This window comes from Dreissena polymorpha, chromosome 12 (assembly GCF_020536995.1).
Source record: "Dreissena polymorpha isolate Duluth1 chromosome 12, UMN_Dpol_1.0, whole genome shotgun sequence".
Lineage (NCBI taxonomy): Eukaryota > Metazoa > Mollusca > Bivalvia > Myida > Dreissenidae > Dreissena > Dreissena polymorpha.
In genome coordinates this window covers 2234753-2253997 of record NC_068366.1, presented here as the reverse complement: position 1 = coordinate 2253997, position 19245 = coordinate 2234753, and the positions used below count along the sequence as shown (strand labels likewise).

Genomic DNA, 19245 nt, shown 5'->3' with positions numbered 1-19245 from the left:
ATCAATACATTCATGGTTGTACTTTCGTCGAGATCATTTAGTAATATTTCCGAGCAAAACTTAGCATCGCTGTCGTACGCTAGTGTTAGCAATCTGATATATGTGGTCTCAACTTTAGACATTTGCTTGAGCTTGAGCATTCTTTCACATGTCTCTCCTTGGTCAAATAATATAACATTTAGTTTGCAATGCTCTCTGACGTTTTGTAAGAGGCTACCGTGTGTCTCACAATGGTCGAATTATCGGATGGCACACTTTTCTCCCTTTTCTTTAATTTGCTCGAATTCAATATATGTCTCATAAAGCAATTAAAGGGGCCTTTGCACAGATGTTATACTTTATATAAGCAATCCCCGTAGTATCAAAATTATAACGACAACAACAGAACTATCCAAATTATTTAATCGTTTCGCGTTGCAACGGTTTCAGGTTTTTAAATCGTCAAAAGATGCATATCATGTATATTTATATGTTCAGCATTACTGTTTTCTCACAAATATCATAACTACAACGAAATTTGCGAATCTGAAACAAGTTTGTGTGTGTAATTTACCAAAACGTGAAAAGCCCCCTTTAATAGTTTTCACGCGCTTGATAAGCACCACGCTTAAATGGATGTCACAGCTGTTTCAAACCTATCACCGACAATCGTTAATTGATCGAGTAAAATATGTAATGAATATAGACGATTGTTATACGACACTTATATGATACTTAATAAAAGTATGTATATTGATGTGTCTCTTGACCACAACACGCTCGATACCTGAGGAAAAAAAACACGAATTCTAACGAATTAGCTGTCGATGATTATACAGTTTACAATATTAAAGTAAAACCACAAGCTCGTATAAACTGGGTGCCATAGTTTAATTAACATAAAGCCGATTTTTAAATTGGTTAAAAATAGAATTTAATCAACAGCACGCCACCGTAGTATGTAAAATATACGTGAATGTTATCGATACTTCGCAAATCAATACGTACAGGGTACGAGCACGTTAATTGGTCTTAAACACGCAATGCTGAAGTTATTTTCATTTTTTTAGTTTACCAAATCCGTAAACAAACTGTAGTTGAGGTTTTCTAGTTTAAACCACCACAGTGTTCGTTATTTAAAGTATCAAAATCTGTTCAATACACTTCACACTGCGCGCTTTCAAAAAACTTTTGATGGCGGATTAGGGCGTTATAAAGATTCCGCACAAAGGCACAGCTATGGAGCAGTTGAACCAGCGGGGAGTTGTGAACTAACCGTCCACACGTTTGGTTTAATAAAAGCATTTCATGGACATATATAAACTTGCTACGCTATGCATATAAATCTATACATGCGGTATTATTTACGTTTTCACGATTACAGTTGTTGATTAGTGAAGTTGATTAGTGCCTATCGGTTGACTAAACACGTACTTCACGCTCGAAGTGTTAAGACCAGTCTGTATACATAAAATATTGATTTATGTTACAGGTTGTTATCTGTTTAGTTGTTACACGAAACCTTAATGGATTTAGGTATAGACACAGCATAAACGTTTGCTATTAAATTGAGACATACTGATAGGAGAATTAAGAATAAAAACACCCGTACAACAATGTCTAAAAATAATATAAAGGGATTTAAATTAAATAACAATTTATGTTTAATTCAGTTATGGATAACATTTATAGTAACGTGTAGTATTCAGTTCGCCTCATGCAAACTTATCATTGTTCAGACGGCGTTAGGAAATATTTCCGGTTCTATTGAGGAAGTGACATCATACGATGATACCGGAAATCCGTCAGTCATGTTCTTCGCGCAGTACTTGAGCATTCCCTACGCCGAACCTCCCATCCGTTTTCGGCGACCTGAGCCTAAAACTCCGTGGGCGGGGTAGTACAACGGGACGTACTACCGTCCGGCATGCTACCATCAAGGCGACCCGGCTAGGGTGGGCACATTTCACGTGAAGACTGCAATGATGTCCGAAGATTGCCTAACGCTCGATATATACGCGCCAAACAGCACTATCGTTAACCAGTCGTCACTTCCGGTGCTTGTTTTCTTATACAGTTCACCAGGTTATTCCAGCGCTTTCGCTGCCGATGTTCTGTGCACGGTAGGGGACGTCGTGGTTGTGGTGATAAACTTCCGTCAAGGTATGCTGGGTTTCTTCAGTCTCGGTAGCGAAGCGGCGTCCGGGAACTACGGGTTGTTTGACCAGCAGATGGCGCTTCAGTGGATTGCAAAGTACATACATAGTTTTGGCGGGGACCCCAAAAAGGTGACGCTAGTCGGTAATTCTTTTGGAGCCTCGAACGCCATCTATCACACGCTGTATCCGGGAAACGGGGGCCTCATCCACCGTGTGGTCGCACTGAGCGGCACGGCGCTGCTACCTTCGGGTGGTAAATCTTATGTGCGGAACTCTATTGAAACGGGTGTGCTTGAGGAGATAGGCTGTCAGCGGGCGTCAGATGCAGATATAATGAGCTGCCTTCGAGGAAAGAGTCTAACCGACATATTAAACGCCTTAGACAAAAAGTCGTTCACGTTTGCACCCTCAGTTGACGGAACGTTCCTGCGCTCTGATCCGGAAGTCATGATTACCGACCTGGCGAAGGATGACAACTCTACGGAGGAGCTTGAGTTCCTGAACGTAGATCTGATGCTTGGTCTGAACAACATGGAGGGCGGGGCGCATGTTGCGCTGCTGTGGGCGGAGCGTTTGAACACCACGTACAATGAGTTCAATGTAAGCAGGGCGGACATAAGGAACATCGTAGTTCCCATTGCTATAAAACGGACTTTCGGTAGTAACATATCGCAAGCTATTACACAGACCGTTAACTTTCAATACAACGACGTTACTGGCACTGACGATCCCCAGCGTCTACGGCAGCGCGTCGTTGACCTCTTCACGGATATAGACGTCGCGGCGCCGCTGGTTCGAACCGGAAATGTTCACGCACTGCTGGGGCAAGGTAGCACCTACCTTTACCAGTTTTCGGAGCCTTTGAATCTTACGCAGGCGCCTGTTTGGTTGTCGGGAGCAAACCGCGCCGACGACGTCCACTTCCTGTTTGGATTCAGTGAGCGTGGTCTGCAGTTTGTGAACCACGTGACGGGATTCACGCCAACCGTAGAGCAGAGGGTGCTGTCAACAAGGCTCATCAAAATGATCGCAAAGTTTGCGAGAACAGGGTATGTATGATGATTTACTGTCTGCGTATAGGTTTGTAAATCACTTTTAAGAAATGTCATGTTTTATTTTGTATTCAAAATATAACAACATATACGTTTTCCACGTGTTAAGTAATTGTCGTCACGAATAACAGTTATCATCGTGGCGTATTTGTTTAATACAAACACTACCGAACTGTTGTTAACGTGTTTAGTACTAACACTACCGAACTGTTGTTATCTCATATTTTGAAACGTTTTCAGGATGACTGTATTGACCGTGCCAACAAAAATATCAATCTAGTCATGATAGCATGATATAATGTTCTGTTTCTTTTATTTTTTTTACGCTTTCCATGAAAAACTGTTTTTCTTGCAGTTACAAAAGAGGGCACGTTATTTTGAGTATAGTTTGTAAGGCATTTAAAAAGTATTTGTAGTTAGTGCTTGAAATGAAATACCATTATACATTCAGCAATTTAGTTACAAATAAAAATATATCAAGACCTTTATGACCTTTTTAAATAACACTTAAGAAAAATATATGTTGTTATTAGCTCTGCAGTTTTCGGAGAAAACCCGAGGTATTGTCCTAGCCAGCTCGTCGTGTTGTCCGCCGTCAGCCGCCCGCCGTAGCCGTCGTGCTAAAACCTTAACATTGGCTCTAAAATCAAAGTGCTTCCACATACAACTTTGAAACTTCATATGTAGATACACCTTGATGAGTTCTACACGCCACACCCAGTTTTGGGTCACTAGGTCAAAGGTCAAGGTCACTGTGACCTCTAAAATAAAATAAACAATTCCGACAAGCTTTTGCAGCCGTTATGCAGTGCTCTTGTTTTATAATTAACTCTTTTTTCAGTTTGTTCTACCATTATATTCTTACCCTTTTATTTTGTACAACTATAGTTTTTTTGCCACGAAAAACCTCAAAATTGAAACCTTTCACTGACCTTAATAACGGTATTAATCTATGGGAATCTATTGGATTAAAATTCTTTTTACGAAAGATAAGACACCAAATGGTCTATACAGTTAATGGTTTTAATCCCTTACATCAAGCGATGCAACAAAATACCGTGGGAGTTTGTTTAAATAGTGTATTCACAGTTCACAATAACAAGGATTGTTGTAAGTGTTTTTTGGGCGGGGATGCTCTCTTTGATGTTAATTCTCACTTCTGGGCATGAAATAGGTTTTATAAAGAATAAGATGAAATTACTTGTAAATATGTATCTCCGCTAACTCGGAAACCCGAGAGGGTCGGGATCAAAAGTTAGTTTTCTTATTAACTTTGTAAAAGAAAGTAAAATATACATAATTTTCAATTACTGAAAACAAAAATAAGATCAAAATAACTTATTTTCAAACTCTGAATTTCTGACAAAACACAAATTAGTAAACATGTATTTACAAATCATTTAAGGAATCTCTATATTCATTTATTTTTGAAAAATCATCGACTTGCCAATACATGAACATATGTGTTTATCTTGTTAACCATCTTCTTTTGCAAATCTGTGAATCGGTACCCAAAATACGTTCGCACAATGCAATTTTGCGATTTCATTAGGGCTGATATATATATAAATTAGTGGAGCGTTACTAACAATTACCGGGTGGCAGAATGTATCGTTATACAATAAAACCGAATTTATGGTAATGAGTAAGGAAATATAGTATTGATGTGTAAATGTAAACCGGTTTGACATGTTCAAAAATTGTATTGATTCAAGTCTGTTCTTGCATGACGATGATTACAGACAAAGTATGCAACATTCTTATACGAGATTCAGTTTGAACTGGGTTTTCAACCTACGATCATTTATTTCCACGAGTATTGAGTTCCTGTATATACCAAATAATAGGATGCGCTTGAATCGCTTAATTATCGAATTTTTAATACAGGCCACGATTTGAGAAAAAAATAGTTTAAACAGAATAATCCATGCTCCCTATCTTTATATTCAGTTTTGTAAGTATCACAAGCTTTACCGGTAATTGAAAATTATTTGTGAACAACTATTTGAAGAAAAACCATCTACTTTAAAAAGCTTTATGAATCAATGATAAATAACTACAGCTATGTATTCTAAAATAGGGTTTCAGCACGGCCGTTAATCACGAGCGCCACATCTTTTTTATAATGCATTAATAAACGAGCCAACGCTACTTCGATGTGGCGCTAAGGCCCGGATGTTTTAAAATTTAACTGATTATTATACATGGTGATTAGGTTTTATATGTTTGTTTCGACAAATTTCGCATTGTTTTTTAAAATCTTCCAATGTAGTGCGATTCAGCGAATATAAATTCATCCAAACATGTACAGAAACATTCAACCACAACCCATTAGGAAACGTGAAGACCTTTATAATTTGTGGCATTGCGGAATTCGTAAAAGAAAATCGATGCATTTTAATTGTGTGACGAGCAAAGTCCCAGCCAATTAAATCGCTCATTATATAAAAGATTTCTTTGAACATGTACAAGTTAATGCGTTCACAAAAACAAGGGCTTCTAGCTGGTCTAATAGATAAACTTCCTTTTTTTCAAAAAGAGAAGGAGCCAATGCCAAGGAGGTGGCGCCAAAATTAGGAGTTGGCGCTTATGTACATGTTTAGCTATTTTAAAGTGAAATATTCTATGTATTGGTTTCTATTATTTTTAAGTGTGTTTCCTTGACAGTGGAATTCATTTCCACCCATTCAATTTGTCTAGTGTATAAGGCAAGCTATTTGGTTCTAATTTGGTAAAGTTTGTGCATCTAATGACATTTCAAACATTAGCACGGGTTCACGAGTTATTGACGGTATTTTTCAAACAGATGTACTCGAGATATTAAGTAGACTTCGAAACAAATGTTCAACATAAGTTTTAAATGGCATGAATTAAACAGACTGTCGATAAGGAAATTTCTGACTAACATGCGTATAGATAAACGCTGTGATACAATTAACGTCAATATTTATATCAGTTTCTATATTTGGTTGCAACGAACTGTTTAATGATATTTTAAAAGCACGTGGATATAGCATTTACGAATGGATTAAACTATAGGTAAATATAATCTAATGAAACACGCTTCAAGCCATACTTTGAATTAAAAAAAAATACTAAGTATTTGAATTGTTTTGAAATTCATAATTAAGCGTGTCCCAGAAGGACGGCGATCTGGGAAAACGGGGCTAACTGCATCTGTGTTAAGTGTCGTCCCAGACTAGCAGGTACACTTCGCACTGGCTAACACGGAACGCAACTTTCCGCTTGTATGGTACTTTTCGTTTAAAGGAAGTCTCGTTTTTAGCGAAAATCCAGGTGAGGCGGAAAGTGTCGTCCCTGATTAGCCTGTGCGGACCGAACTTGCTACATTACTTTACGCTCATAAGCCCAGTTTTCCAAGAGCGTGGATCGGTCATCAACGAAATGTGATGCCCCACTAATAATAATAGTTAACAGTATTAAGTCTAAGAATTGGTTATTGGAACTATTGGTGAATGCTGGCTCAAGTCAAAGTCATGTCCATGTCGTTTCAGAAATCCCAATCCGCTCAGCGCCGCTGGCGATCCTCAGTGGCCTGAATATGACGCCACGAGTACGACGTACCTAGACATCTCCGCAGCGCACGTGACCCCTAAACACCACTTCCGGGAGCCATTCATGACCTTCTGGACGAGCGTGGTATCGGAACTGCTCACAGCGACCTCGCAGAACGCGACTTCTCCGCTTGTGTGCCCTAAGGAAATCGGTCACACGATTAAAGTGAACTTAGTCTCGGCTGAAAACATCACCATCGCTCTCTCCATTGTCTCCTTCTGTCTGCTATGCGCTTGTGTGTTGCTCGTCTGCTTATCGGTAGCTAGGGAGCCGACATTGTATAGCAACAACAAATACGCGGTGATGAAGACCCCGAACTTGAGCGAGACCCCCTCTATTTCCGGCCCGAGCGACAGCTGACTCTAATAGTCATCATGGGTCCTTTTTTAAAGCGCAGAAAATGTGAAGCAAATCCATAAAATGAGCCTCGTTCTGGGAACATTGGGCTTAATGCATGTGAGTGAAGTGTCGTCCCAGATTAGCCTGTCCAGTCCACACAAGCCAACCATGGACGATACATTCCATCTAGACCGGATTTTTATTTAAAAGAAATTTTCTTAAATGGAAATTTTCCATAAAAGCGGAATACACAGGCTAATCTGGCATGACACCTTATTCGCATATATTAAGCCCAATAGTCCAGGAACGCGGCTCAAATCATAAACGTTTATTATTTATTTATGTTGCAGTCGGTTACGTCAATATTATTTTTTCTTAGCAACATTCCATTTAAATCATTAACCTCTAGATTTCTAACAAGCAACATGACATATATTCCATATTCCATTCATTACCTTGAAGTGCATTGAACGTTATATTGTCTTGCCAGTAGCAAGTATCTCGCCAGTTTATAAGTATTCAAATATGTTCGTATGAACTGAATGTTTAGAGCATTCTGCGTGGTTTCCGACTGAAATTTGATTGTCGACGATTGTACAACTGATTGTTTATAGTATATAACATGTACATGTGTTCTAGTATTAATGTAAACTTGTATATATTAGCGCGATTATTTACAAATTGTATAAAGTATGTATATGTACAAGTTACAAAACTAATATTCTATGTGTTTACGCACGTTTTATATTATTATCATTATTTAGATAATAAAATATACGAACATATTTACTGTTTTTGAAGCATTTCTATTAACATCATATTCAGTTAGAATTACAGACGCATTTACAATAACATTATTTTGACATTAGGAATTACCACGTAAAGATTCAGAAGTACGAGTTCGTCTAAACTGGTCGATTCTGCTTGTAGTCACATTTGGAGATAACTCTTATTGACGAGCATACTTGTCTCACTTTAATAATACTGAAACATTCTTATGCCACGGATGTAACATTATTACACAATTGATATACTTGTATTCTGAAATAAATAGTTGCGGATTGTCTAAAATAATGCAACCTCCGATGCGGATTGACTTGGTAAATTCGAAATACCCATATTAGTTTAAATAGAAATAATAAAAAGGTACGTGTCGATGTTGAACTCCCACATAACACACACGAATAGTTGTTCCCATATTAGAGGTAACATAATCAAATGTTGATTGCATTATTTATGGTAAACGTATGCCTTCATTTATAACAGAAGTTACAGTTCTACTTAAAGCTGAATAACAGTCGAACATGTGTGGAGCCGCGCTTTGAGAAAACGGGGCTTAATGGATGTGCGTCAATCGTTATCCGTGATTAGCTTTAGGCTAATCAGGGGCGACTCTTTCCGCCTTAACTGGATTGTCGTTTTAAAGAGACCTCATGTCAACGAAACAGTCCATACAAACGAAAAGCCCTCTGCGGCCTGCACAGGCTATGACGGGATGACTCTTCCCGCGTTTGAATTAAGCCCAGTTTTCTCAGAACGAGGCTAATATCATCTTAAATATCTCGTATCTTACGACGTAATGGCATCTGGCATTATTTAAAGTTGAAAACGGTATTCAGTGATCGAATCTAATAAACAGTAGACTTACGGTACTGATTTATCTTTGCAAGTACACTCGATTTAAAATAAAGCGAACGTTAAATGCATTTCGAGTAATTTAATACATGCTGTAAGTCAATTTGGTATTTAACTGCAAATGACAAAATGCTACAAGTAAACCGCTTTCTTTAGTAAGTACAATTACCAAGTAAGGTCAGTTGATAGAAGTACGTAGTTCTAAAAAAGTATTATTGATTTAAACAATCATTTCCGATATTACTACGCTATTGATGGACATAAGTATGCATGTGGTGTCACAAGTATTTCTCACACAGTAACCATAAAATAGACGACGGAATACATGGTTATGTCGTGTGTGTTCAAGTTTGTACACTTATTAAGAACATGCGCCAAATATAGTTCGTTTTATATATTCAACTCTGTTTACACCGTCCATAGAGATGTCACAGGCTAAAACTTTTTTACTTCCGTCGCGACCATGGACCGGTGTCCACTATGTTTCGGAACCTTCCAGAAGTCGAAGCTTCTTTTATGCCTGGACACCATGTTTTTCACGTGCCTTGATGTGTACGTTCTAAAGGCATGCGCGCGCATCAAGGACCTCCCATACCCGATGTGTGACTTGGAACAAATGGTACCGGAAGGGGGCGTGTCCAAATTAGCCGACAACCAGCGCATCAAGGTGGAACAGACGCTCGAGCGCGCCCTGGCGGCCACAGATGATCACGTGCCGAACGAGATGAGATTGAACTCAAGGCCGCTAAGTGTTTTATTTAAAAAACATTTGATATGTTTGGTTTTTCTATTGATAGTCCAAACTAAACAACGATTCAGATGTGTAGAAATTTAACCAGCTTTAAGATTTTTGAAGTTTTATCTCTGATAGATTTTGCGATTTCAAAATTCGTGTGGTTGAATAAAGCAATACACAAGCATACAGAATTCATGCCAACGCACAGTTCAACCACAGTGTGTGATTCGTTAGACAATAATGGTTGAGTATGGGGAAACTTAACTTAATTCAAGGGCACTCCGTACAGGCTCATCAGGTACGACACTGTCCGCTTTTATGGAATCTTTCATTTAAAGGAAGTCTCTTCTAAACGAAAATCAAGTTTAGGCGGAAAGTGTCGTCACTGATTAGCCTGTGTTGAATGCACAGGCTAATCTGACAAGACACTTCACGCACATGCGTTAAGTCCAGTTTTCATAAAACGCGGCCCATGTATTGCCCAGTGCAATATTTATCATTAATATCATATATTATTAATATCGAACTCGAGATTTACATTCCTGTTACTACTTGTGAATAGAATCTTACTAAAGTTGTTTCTAATTATCATATAATATGGATGTTTTTTTTTCAAATTATCCTCGGTCACGGGGCAAACTTTACAACTAAATATTTTCCATACCGTACCATAACAAGCACATTATATTAGCGATTTTCGACAGAACCCATACGCTCGTGATTTCGCATGCGCCCGTGTTTCCCATAGCCCAGTGTTTCACATACACCCGTGTTTACCATACGCCAGTGTTTCCAATACACCAGTGTTTCCCATACACCCGTGTTTCCAATACGCCAGTGTTTCCCATACGCCCTTGTTTCTTTAACCCCTATTACACAATCGCACGTGTTTCCCTCACCACATTTCCCATATACCCGTATTTCCCATATCACCCATACGATAGTGTAACACAAGTGTTTCTCATACACCCGTGTTTCCCATACGCGAGTGTTTCCCATACCCCCGTGTTTCCCTTCCCCAGGTGCTTAGTAAAGCAGGACACCACCTAGCGCGGCGTCCACTGCGAGAAGAACATAAGTGGCGCCTGTAGCTCGAACGCATGTCCTAATCAAGATGCAAGGCACTTCATCATGACGACTGGTGGGTGGTCGGTTTCACAGTTGAAAATCTTTACTCCCATGACTGTGCTTATGTACAGGGGAATATAACAGCGGTTAGGTGCTTGCATGCCAACTACCGTATTTTTTAATGAGCCGCGCTCTGCGAAAACGGCGCTTATTTCATGTTCGTACATTCTATATCGTCCGTTCAACGCAACATACCATAAAACCGGAAAGTGTCGTCCCTGATTAGCATCTACAGACAGCACAGGCTAATCTGGACGACACTTCACGCAAATGCATTAAGCCCTGTTTTCCTAGAGATATGCTCAAATAATTTCGAACGTATATAGCTGGAATAATATTAGGAATTAAATAAATTGTGTTAAGCATTTTGTTACACTTTACTTAAACATGGCAGGATGGTAAACTTGACAATGATGTAAGCGTTTAAGATGTGTTTGTTTATTATATTGATTGAACGCGCTTAAATGAGGGAGTGAGTATAGAATAGAACCAAATCGTCCACTTAATATAAATCATGTTAACAATTTTGAAAATAAAGTTATTGCAACACATGTTACGTTATTATGTTGGCCACTCTGAAATATATTTTGTATTAGAGGTGTGAGCCATTGTTAGTCATATTAATGCAAAGAAGTTCCGACTACGAAATCCGAACATATACGAGCGAACGCGAGACTAGCTTCGGAAGCACGACGTGTTTCTCATGAATACGTGCTTCTTCCGACGGTGCCGAAGCTTGTCAATGTTGAAGCCGTAGCTATTGCTATAAGGAATAGTGATAATTTATGGGTTGACTTTTTTTTAAAATATTTTGCGGAATATTCGTTGATTTTAAGTAGTTATGTTACTTAAAAATGCTTTGATAATAATTTTATGAAATAATAAAATAATGAAGGCAATGTTAGGCACTGTTTGCACATATTTTATTTAATACATTAAATTAAATGTCCATAGAATTAATTATGTTCTTTAAAGACCGTTAGTAAGCCAATACTTGTGTGTATATTGTTTGATGAACAATATATTTTCAAGAAGGGTCTCAGTCTCAATGTGAAAAGGATTTTAAAATATAAAATGCTATATTTTAACCACTTCCTTAAATCATAGTCGGATCAAGGACGCGCTATGAAAGCAGCGTAGACTAAGACGAAACGCAAGTGTTTTATATAGGTCACAATTAATCATTACACAAATCATGTGCATTAACAACCTCAGACATGATATTTATTTGGAAACAGATTTAACACAAACTGTAAAGAGAAGTATAAAAAAGGTTTATTGGAAAATATCATCTTAAATTAAACCATCTGAACAATTAAATAAAAAATAGCCAGTCCTGTCAAGTGCAGGGATTTATTGATAATTGAAAAGAGGGAGCACGTTCAAATACAATTTCTGGAATATTACAAGATTTAACCTCACATTTACAGTGATATAATCTGCCGTTTATGATACAAATGTATTTCAGCACTGTATAGTTAGAAGTTCCTCCGAAGGTATAGTGCGTTCTTTTCATTTATAAATAACACATGATTACACATAACATAAATTATACGAGTCGTTAACAAATAAAGGGAGGTTTATAATGCATATATATATTGCATATTCTGTACAAAACAGCACAATACATTGTCTAATGGAATAGGTTACTTAATAATTGGAAAACATATTATATTAAAAATACTTATTTTAACATAATTCAATGGCGTATAAAACTCTCGAAGTACAAGTGAAATAGAATACATCAGTGTTCCGTGAGATGCAAAGCACCAGAGACAAAACACAAACTCATAAACAATAAACTCTTCACACGTTTTTCAAATGGAATGTATAGCTACATCATGAAGTTGTATAAATTATTGATAATAATTACACAGTAAAGCGAAAGCTAATTATTTAACATAAAAGGGTGTTGTTTACGGTTTTTGCATTTTGTCCAAGCTTGAGTCAAAATCATTTAAAGATTTATATTAGTGAATTGAGCATCGCCACCAATTTAAAGAACACAAAAAAAGAAACGAGCACATTTAGATTATTCACTTTTCGCGTTTGTAATTCTGTATAGTTTTATTAATTTCGAATTATGAAGCAAATGTAAATTGATAATGTTTTCAACGTGCTTAGTGTTATGTCACTCTCCTTTCGTATTGAATCTGTGACAAATTGTTTGATAATTGTCACTTTGATAAAATGGTGCTCCAGGAAATAGAAATTTGATAGTTTTCTTTACATAGGGCATTTTCTTTGAATTCACATTGTGTAATATCAATGCCATCCTGCTGTTTCATCCATTCACACGTATCCGTCTCATTGGCAGGTATATAGCAGCCCAACAATACATAACGCACACACGCGTTCCGTGATTTTGACCATTCCACCATCGACTTTACATCTTGAGCGGAAATAACAATGAATTGATAAACTACTTTTCTGATCGATTCAGGAAGATAGTACAGCAGTGTAACCGCAAGATTTGTCCTATATAATATAAGCGTGTGTAGACTAGTAAGGTTTGGAAGAGCTGCACAGAGACGGTCAATTGATTTAACATACCCCAGCTGAAGATGTGTAATGTTTTTACCAGTGAAGGACATCGATTGTAAGATGCGCTCCTCTGATAATGGTGTTGGATAGTTTATAGAACACGAACGCATATAGGTGCAGTCTAAATTACTTAGAACGGAATCTCCTCTACATGACAAGCACTTGAGTTTTAGACCATGTAGGTCTAATTGACCCGTGTTTACAAGCTGCAGATACGACAATGATTCTCTTGATTGCGAAATAATTTCTTGTACACGATTTAATGCTTTCTGTTGAGACTTGTAACCGAATTGTGCATCCATGCTTGTGATGTCTGAGATGTTCATATCTATTAACGTATTTAAAGCATCGATTTCCGTTTGACTTCTAAAATCATCACTTGCTATATGAGAGAGTGTAAGTTGTAAGCACGGCTGTTTATTCGCCAACCTTTCAATAAAGCCACGCAATAAAATTCTTTGTGCTAAATGAGGCGTGAAAAATAGATTTATCTCCTGGTCTGAAATAGAAAGCAGCTTTCTTTCCATGTCGCTTGTTAAGACATCCATCATGTGCTTTGACATTCTTTCAGCCACTGGAGCACACATTCCACACGTGAAGATAAATAACTGACCGATGTCCAGAATAGACTTACCAGCACAATACACCGACTGTATGGCGTTCAGGTTGTCTTCAATGTCCATCTGATTAATTGCAATATGCATCGATGCTAGAAACTCCTGAATAGTTTTGTGTACAAACATGTATGGAATATTCTTTTGCGGGCTAAGCGCCAACGATTTTTTCTTTGTGATAATCCCTGTCTGAAGTAAGTAATCAAGTTGTGTTTTCGTCATGTGGTTTGTGATTGTGTTTTCCGCAAAGACAAGCGACGATTCTTTACTAGAGTATGTTAGTGTTTTAAACGCAAGCGCACTTGCAGAGCGAACCAGCGACCCATTAGCCGACATATACTTGTTTTTTCCGGTTCCAAATATGTGTTCTATTTCTTTAACGCAAATTTCTTCAGTGTCAAAATCTTCAATTTGAAGTTTGTGCAATCCCTTGGCTATGTGCATATCTAGCATATTCATGTATATAGCACATAATGAACCTTCTATTAAATGTCCAACGTAAAACTGATGAACGAGTTGCACACAAATAGCTGGTATTGTCATGAGATTTATCAAGTTTTTGTTCTTTAGTTTCTCCAAGAAATCATTAAATTGGCTTTGTTGAGCCTTTGATGAAATACCGTCTTTCTCAGCTAAAACATTAATTACATTTTCCGCCAAGGTTTGTTAGTTCGCAACGCCGGAAATTTGGAACATACGCGTTAAGCTATCGCTCATCCTGCGGTTTGCAAGTTTCCATGGTCGTGCGGTTATAATGTTGGTAATGTTTTTTCGCTGTAAGTACTGCGGCATACTCTGGTCTTTACCGCACGTGCAAGCATAGTCACATGGCCGAGGAGAGGATAAATCGGGGTGGTACCATTCGTCTGCGGCGTCTGTAAGAACAACGCATTTATGTTCCCAGACACTGTCATCCCAAGGTAGTTTGTTGCTTTTTATTGCATACTCGACCATCTGACTGACGTTACACATTGATCCACTGTAATCACGTAATGACACAAAGAACAGAAATGTGTAGTCTCGCAAAGCGTCAAGATCGCTGAAATGTGTTTCTTTCGACGTCTCCTTGCTGGAAGTGGTCATTGTCGGGATATTTGTCTCAGTGCTGATAATATTTTCCGAATGGGCATTACACCAATCAAGAACCAGTTTTGTTGAAAAGGTCGTTTTGCCACAACCCGGATCGCCTTGGATATAAATTGTATTAATCTGATTCCCGTCACGATGAAGCAACTCTTTGTAGCAACTCACGTCGGTTTTCCCCCTTGATGTATTGTCCGTCTCAATCCCACCACATCTATCTTCCTGGCCTCTCTTAAGTTCCTTGATGGACGGGGGAACGTAGATCCGTTCTAAAGGTACATCTATGTCAGGATCCAGCATCGACACCGGCGCGACACAATTCGACTGGTACTGTTCTATTAACCAGGCCTTAATTTCTTTAAGAAATAAAAACATAGGTTGTATACTGATATTAAAGGTAAACAAATAAATGCAACATGTACTTTTATATGCCACTGAATTTCCTCAGATGTTCCCACGATAAAGATATTCCTATTCCGACAAGATTGTAAATCTTGGTATATAATCTATACGTCCCATCTGTACCATTGTCACTGTATTTGATATGGGAGTTTTCTTCCTTATTGTATAATTTCAAAAACTTGACATGTCTATGATAAGAAAAAAGACCAGAACTACTTTACATAGAAAACATTACTTACAATACGTATTTATGATAAAACGTTATATTCCATTGACATATATAACACCTACTGCATAATGGACTGTCTCTTTTAAATGGACTCTCAATCGATGCGCCTGGTGCAATGTCATTGCCAGTTCTTCCTGAATCTTGGTCCGAGTCCGAGCCCTTCGTTTCAAGTTCGCTTTTTATGCCTGAATTTTCTTTATGTGTCCTTTTTATAATCGCAATTTGTTCTTCTCCAGCTTTATTGATTTCTGCAGTGATGCTTTTGCCCGTGTTATCCATGGTAATTACAAGTTTATCCTTTTCGTTCAAGAGAATTCTTTTGATTTCTTTTGTCAAACTTTCTTTGAATGTTTCAAGAATCTTTGTTACATCTTCGTCTGTTATAGCCAGTGTATTGTTCTTCAGCTGTAAAATTTGAAAACAACAAAGATCAAATCCAACAATTAATACTTGTATGTGAACGTTTGTTGAAAGTTTAGATACACCTTTGGACCTTCCATAACTCCAATAAAAACTTAATTCAACGTTAACCAATACTACAACTGTTATTGTCGTGCCTGAAATATCCCCCTTCCCGCAGGCTGCTTTGTCATGGGGCAAACTCAGTTCAGTTTCAAAAACTGGTTTATCACATATGCAAGCTGCATACCTATGAGGTTTTGTCTTGATTGCTAATAATTTATTGAAGATATGAAATTGACAAAATTTCACTATGATAATTCACATGGGCAGTGACAGTGAAATAATGAAAGCAAGAGTGACAAATATTCTAAAAAAGTTACATAAAGATTGGAAAAATAGGTAAATGTTGACGACGGTCGACATACGACTTACAAAGCAAGGTGTGAGCACAGTGTGTCCAGGCGAGCTAAGACGTGCAGAATTCCACATTATAAAATCGTAATTCATAAATGGAACTTATTTGGTAATGTGTGTACAGTGCGTACAGATTGTACCATATAATGTACCCTTTGGACCTACCTGCGTTAATTTGTCCACGGAAGACTTCGAAGCAGCCTGGTGATCGACATGGTTAAGGCTCTGCAACAGCGCTACAAGAGTGTCGATGGCTGCGTCACTGTCCAGTTGAGTCAGGGCGTTCGAGGGCGCATGTCGAACGTCACGCCCAACATCTCTAGCCTGAAATGTCAATTTGTCATTAACCGTGTCCAAATGTTTTATTAACATGAGTGCTTCCGTTATTTTTAAAATTGGTGTAAGCATTCTGTTTTATTACTTCAACACCAGAAAACTTAATATCAAGACAGTAATTAACTAATTCATAAGAATACACATCATTAAGTGCAAGTAGGTATTCATCAAAAGATAGGGAATCTTCCAGTTTCGGACCCGTCAAGAAGAAGAATTATAATAAACTCTTTAAAATATTTGTCTTTTTCTTTATAATTGTTCAAATAATACGGGCATAAGCCAGTCGAACAGCGGGCGATGAACGCTATTTGTATTACTTTTCTGACATAAATACACACACATCAAAAACACAAAATATTTATAATGCCCGAGTCATCTATTTTCGCGATGCAAAGTCCTAGACCACTTAAAGAGCATAGACACTTCGACAAATGCCCCATCATACGTATATGTATACCTCAAGAACAAATACGACAGGAAAGTCGTGATTTTGCAGCGATTTTTTTTCTATGTTTTTGCATTATTTGTTTTTATTTTCCAACCACATTTTTGGTAAATATAACCCACCTAAAATGTATTGCATGAATTCCGATTTCTTTCATTTTTTTTTTGCTGCAATCCATTTTAGATCTTAATGTTATTGATATCCAAGTAGCCTGTATGGCGACCATGACCAGCAAATAAATGTTAAACCTAATATAAATATAAATAATAAAAATATTGTATTGAACAAACTGCATACCATACTGTATTATACTTGTTTTTCAATGGTTTATATTACACATATTCATTGATTCCACAGTTGTTCAAAAGATAACATCACCTTGTAAGCCCATTTACGTAAATATTCGTGTAATTTGATGACAGGTCTATAGTATTACTTTTCGTGTAACTATTCTTTTGCGTGCATATAAATGATGTGAAGTGTTTCGTATCGCCATACGTTAGTATATACGTTTTTATAAATCTACTGAATATACGTATATAATTTACATTCTTCTGCAATCTTCTAAGCCTAGAAAGACAATGACTGATATTTGAATAAGCGCATGTTTTACTGATACATCTGTTTGTTCCATGTGTTATTAGAATGTAAAAATAAAATAATATGAATGATATAACATTTTGTTTGTTTGCATTTAAATCTTGAATAGACAGCTACAAACTAAATGTATACAGTTAAGACTGGGATTTATAAATTGCAACATAAATGGTTAGTTTTTTAATTGGCAACATAATTCAAACAAGGCGACAAAGGTTTGTGAAATAATAGAAAAACCCTGGGAGATACGTATATTTATGAAATATTTCCATTGCCAAGCAAGTACGGTGTCCTTCAGTTCCACATTATTATACATTGATTATGATAATCCTTACAATAAAACTCAATTTGACACATGTAATTATTTTGATTACCTATGTAAAATCAGTTTATGCTATAATCTACAACTTTAGCAAGCTTTAGTTGAATTGAGACATAATTAAACAACGTATTTCCTTGGTAGGACCGGTATTTGGTGTCTTAAGGGTAATCTTAAGAACGTTTCCACTTAAAGGAACAATACCGAGATCTCCGAGTCGCTAAGCGAACACCTTATCCAGTATGTCGCAGCCACCAAACTATCGTTCAATTCTAGAGGCTAAAATAGCACATAATTATAAAATATTAATTCCAAAAGCTTGACAGATGTATAACGCTTCATCAAGCAAAATAGGAGTTTTCAGTTTTTGGATGTATTATTTTTTATTGAAACCATGATAAAGTTGTGTACAATTTATTGTCAAAATTTTATTACAAAAACATTGTTATAAGCTTTAGACCGTTAATAAGGTAGCACTAAGTTTCATTATATTTTGAATTATATGTATATTTTGTGTATGAATGTAAAATTTGTAAACATGATTGCGTGTGTTTGCCAGAGATTACGAGCATTACGGGGGTCAATTCCATTTTTGACGATGCGAACAGCATCGTCCAAGGTATCATAACCATCAATGTTTTTTTCACAATGGCGACCTATGTAAATGACCGAGCCAGTCCGATTGAGATAACTCGATTATTCAATTACTTCCCTTTTGCATTCGCCACTGCGTAGGAGATTGCTCGTCATTGATAACATTCTCCTAGCAGAGTTGTCGTTCGTGTTTCAACATTCAACAATGGCCGCCACCATGAGAGTCTCGATTCAAAACTTTCTTACTGCATAAATTGACTTGTTTCGCTATTTAGAAGCTGTCATTTAGGATATATGCATTATTTATTCACTAAATCTCCGCTTATGACAACAATAGTTGGAATTCGATGGATATATACTCGATGTGAATGAAGGACTTTCTGGATCGTAACAGCTTGACACGGCAAAACTGGCATAATGGTATTTTTAGTTATCAATAAAAGTCACATTGTGCTTTATAAATTGTATTCGAGCATTTTGCGACTTATTGAATGACTATGATTCCCGATATCAACATTTCATCGGGGATTTGCAGAACACCAAGCTGTCCTGAAATTCAACATTGATTTCAAACTCTTTACTGGTTTGTATACTCTTTCTTAGTGTTAGTACATTTTATCATTTTAAAGTTAAATGAACTGTGTCACAGTAAAAGAGACATT

The 19245-nt window shown here is 37.2% G+C and overlaps 2 protein-coding genes across 2 annotated transcripts; one reads left to right on the top strand and one right to left on the bottom strand.

Moving 5' to 3' along the window:
- The first annotated feature begins 1218 nt into the window (after positions 1-1218).
- Positions 1219-7838, top strand: LOC127853785 (acetylcholinesterase-like). The gene is made up of 4 exons (XM_052388552.1): positions 1219-1242; positions 1719-1867; positions 2057-3187; positions 6706-7838. Exons 1-4 carry the CDS (start codon positions 1219-1221, stop codon positions 7124-7126), a joined length of 1725 nt encoding a protein of 574 aa, XP_052244512.1. The 3' UTR covers positions 7127-7838.
- Positions 7839-13600: 5762 nt separating this feature from the next.
- On the bottom strand, positions 13601-15879 carry LOC127854047 (uncharacterized). The gene is made up of 2 exons (XM_052388989.1): positions 15539-15879; positions 13601-15201 (listed from the first exon to the last, which is right to left on the bottom strand). Exons 1-2 carry the CDS (start codon positions 15753-15755, stop codon positions 14429-14431), a joined length of 990 nt encoding a protein of 329 aa, XP_052244949.1. The 5' UTR covers positions 15756-15879; the 3' UTR covers positions 13601-14428.
- Between the last annotated feature and the right edge of the window lie 3366 nt (positions 15880-19245).

What these genes read in the sequence shown, in the direction of transcription:
- LOC127853785 (XM_052388552.1), top strand. Translation starts at nt 1,219, where the DNA reads ATGGAGCAGTTGAACCAGCGGGGA. An exon ending in AGCAGTTGAACCAGCGGGGA is followed by an intron (nt 1,243 to 1,718) that starts GTTGTGAACTAA and finishes ATCATTGTTCAG; the next exon opens with ACGGCGTTAGGAAATATTTC. An exon ending in CGACCTGAGCCTAAAACTCC is followed by an intron (nt 1,868 to 2,056) that starts GTGGGCGGGGTA and finishes TTTCTTATACAG; the next exon opens with TTCACCAGGTTATTCCAGCG.
- LOC127854047 (XM_052388989.1), bottom strand. Translation starts at nt 15,755, where the DNA reads ATGGATAACACGGGCAAAAGCATCACTGCAGAAATCAATAAAGCTGGA. An exon ending in AAGAGACAGTCCATTATGCA is followed by an intron (nt 15,202 to 15,538) that starts GTAGGTGTTATA and finishes TATTTCTTAAAG; the next exon opens with AAATTAAGGCCTGGTTAATA.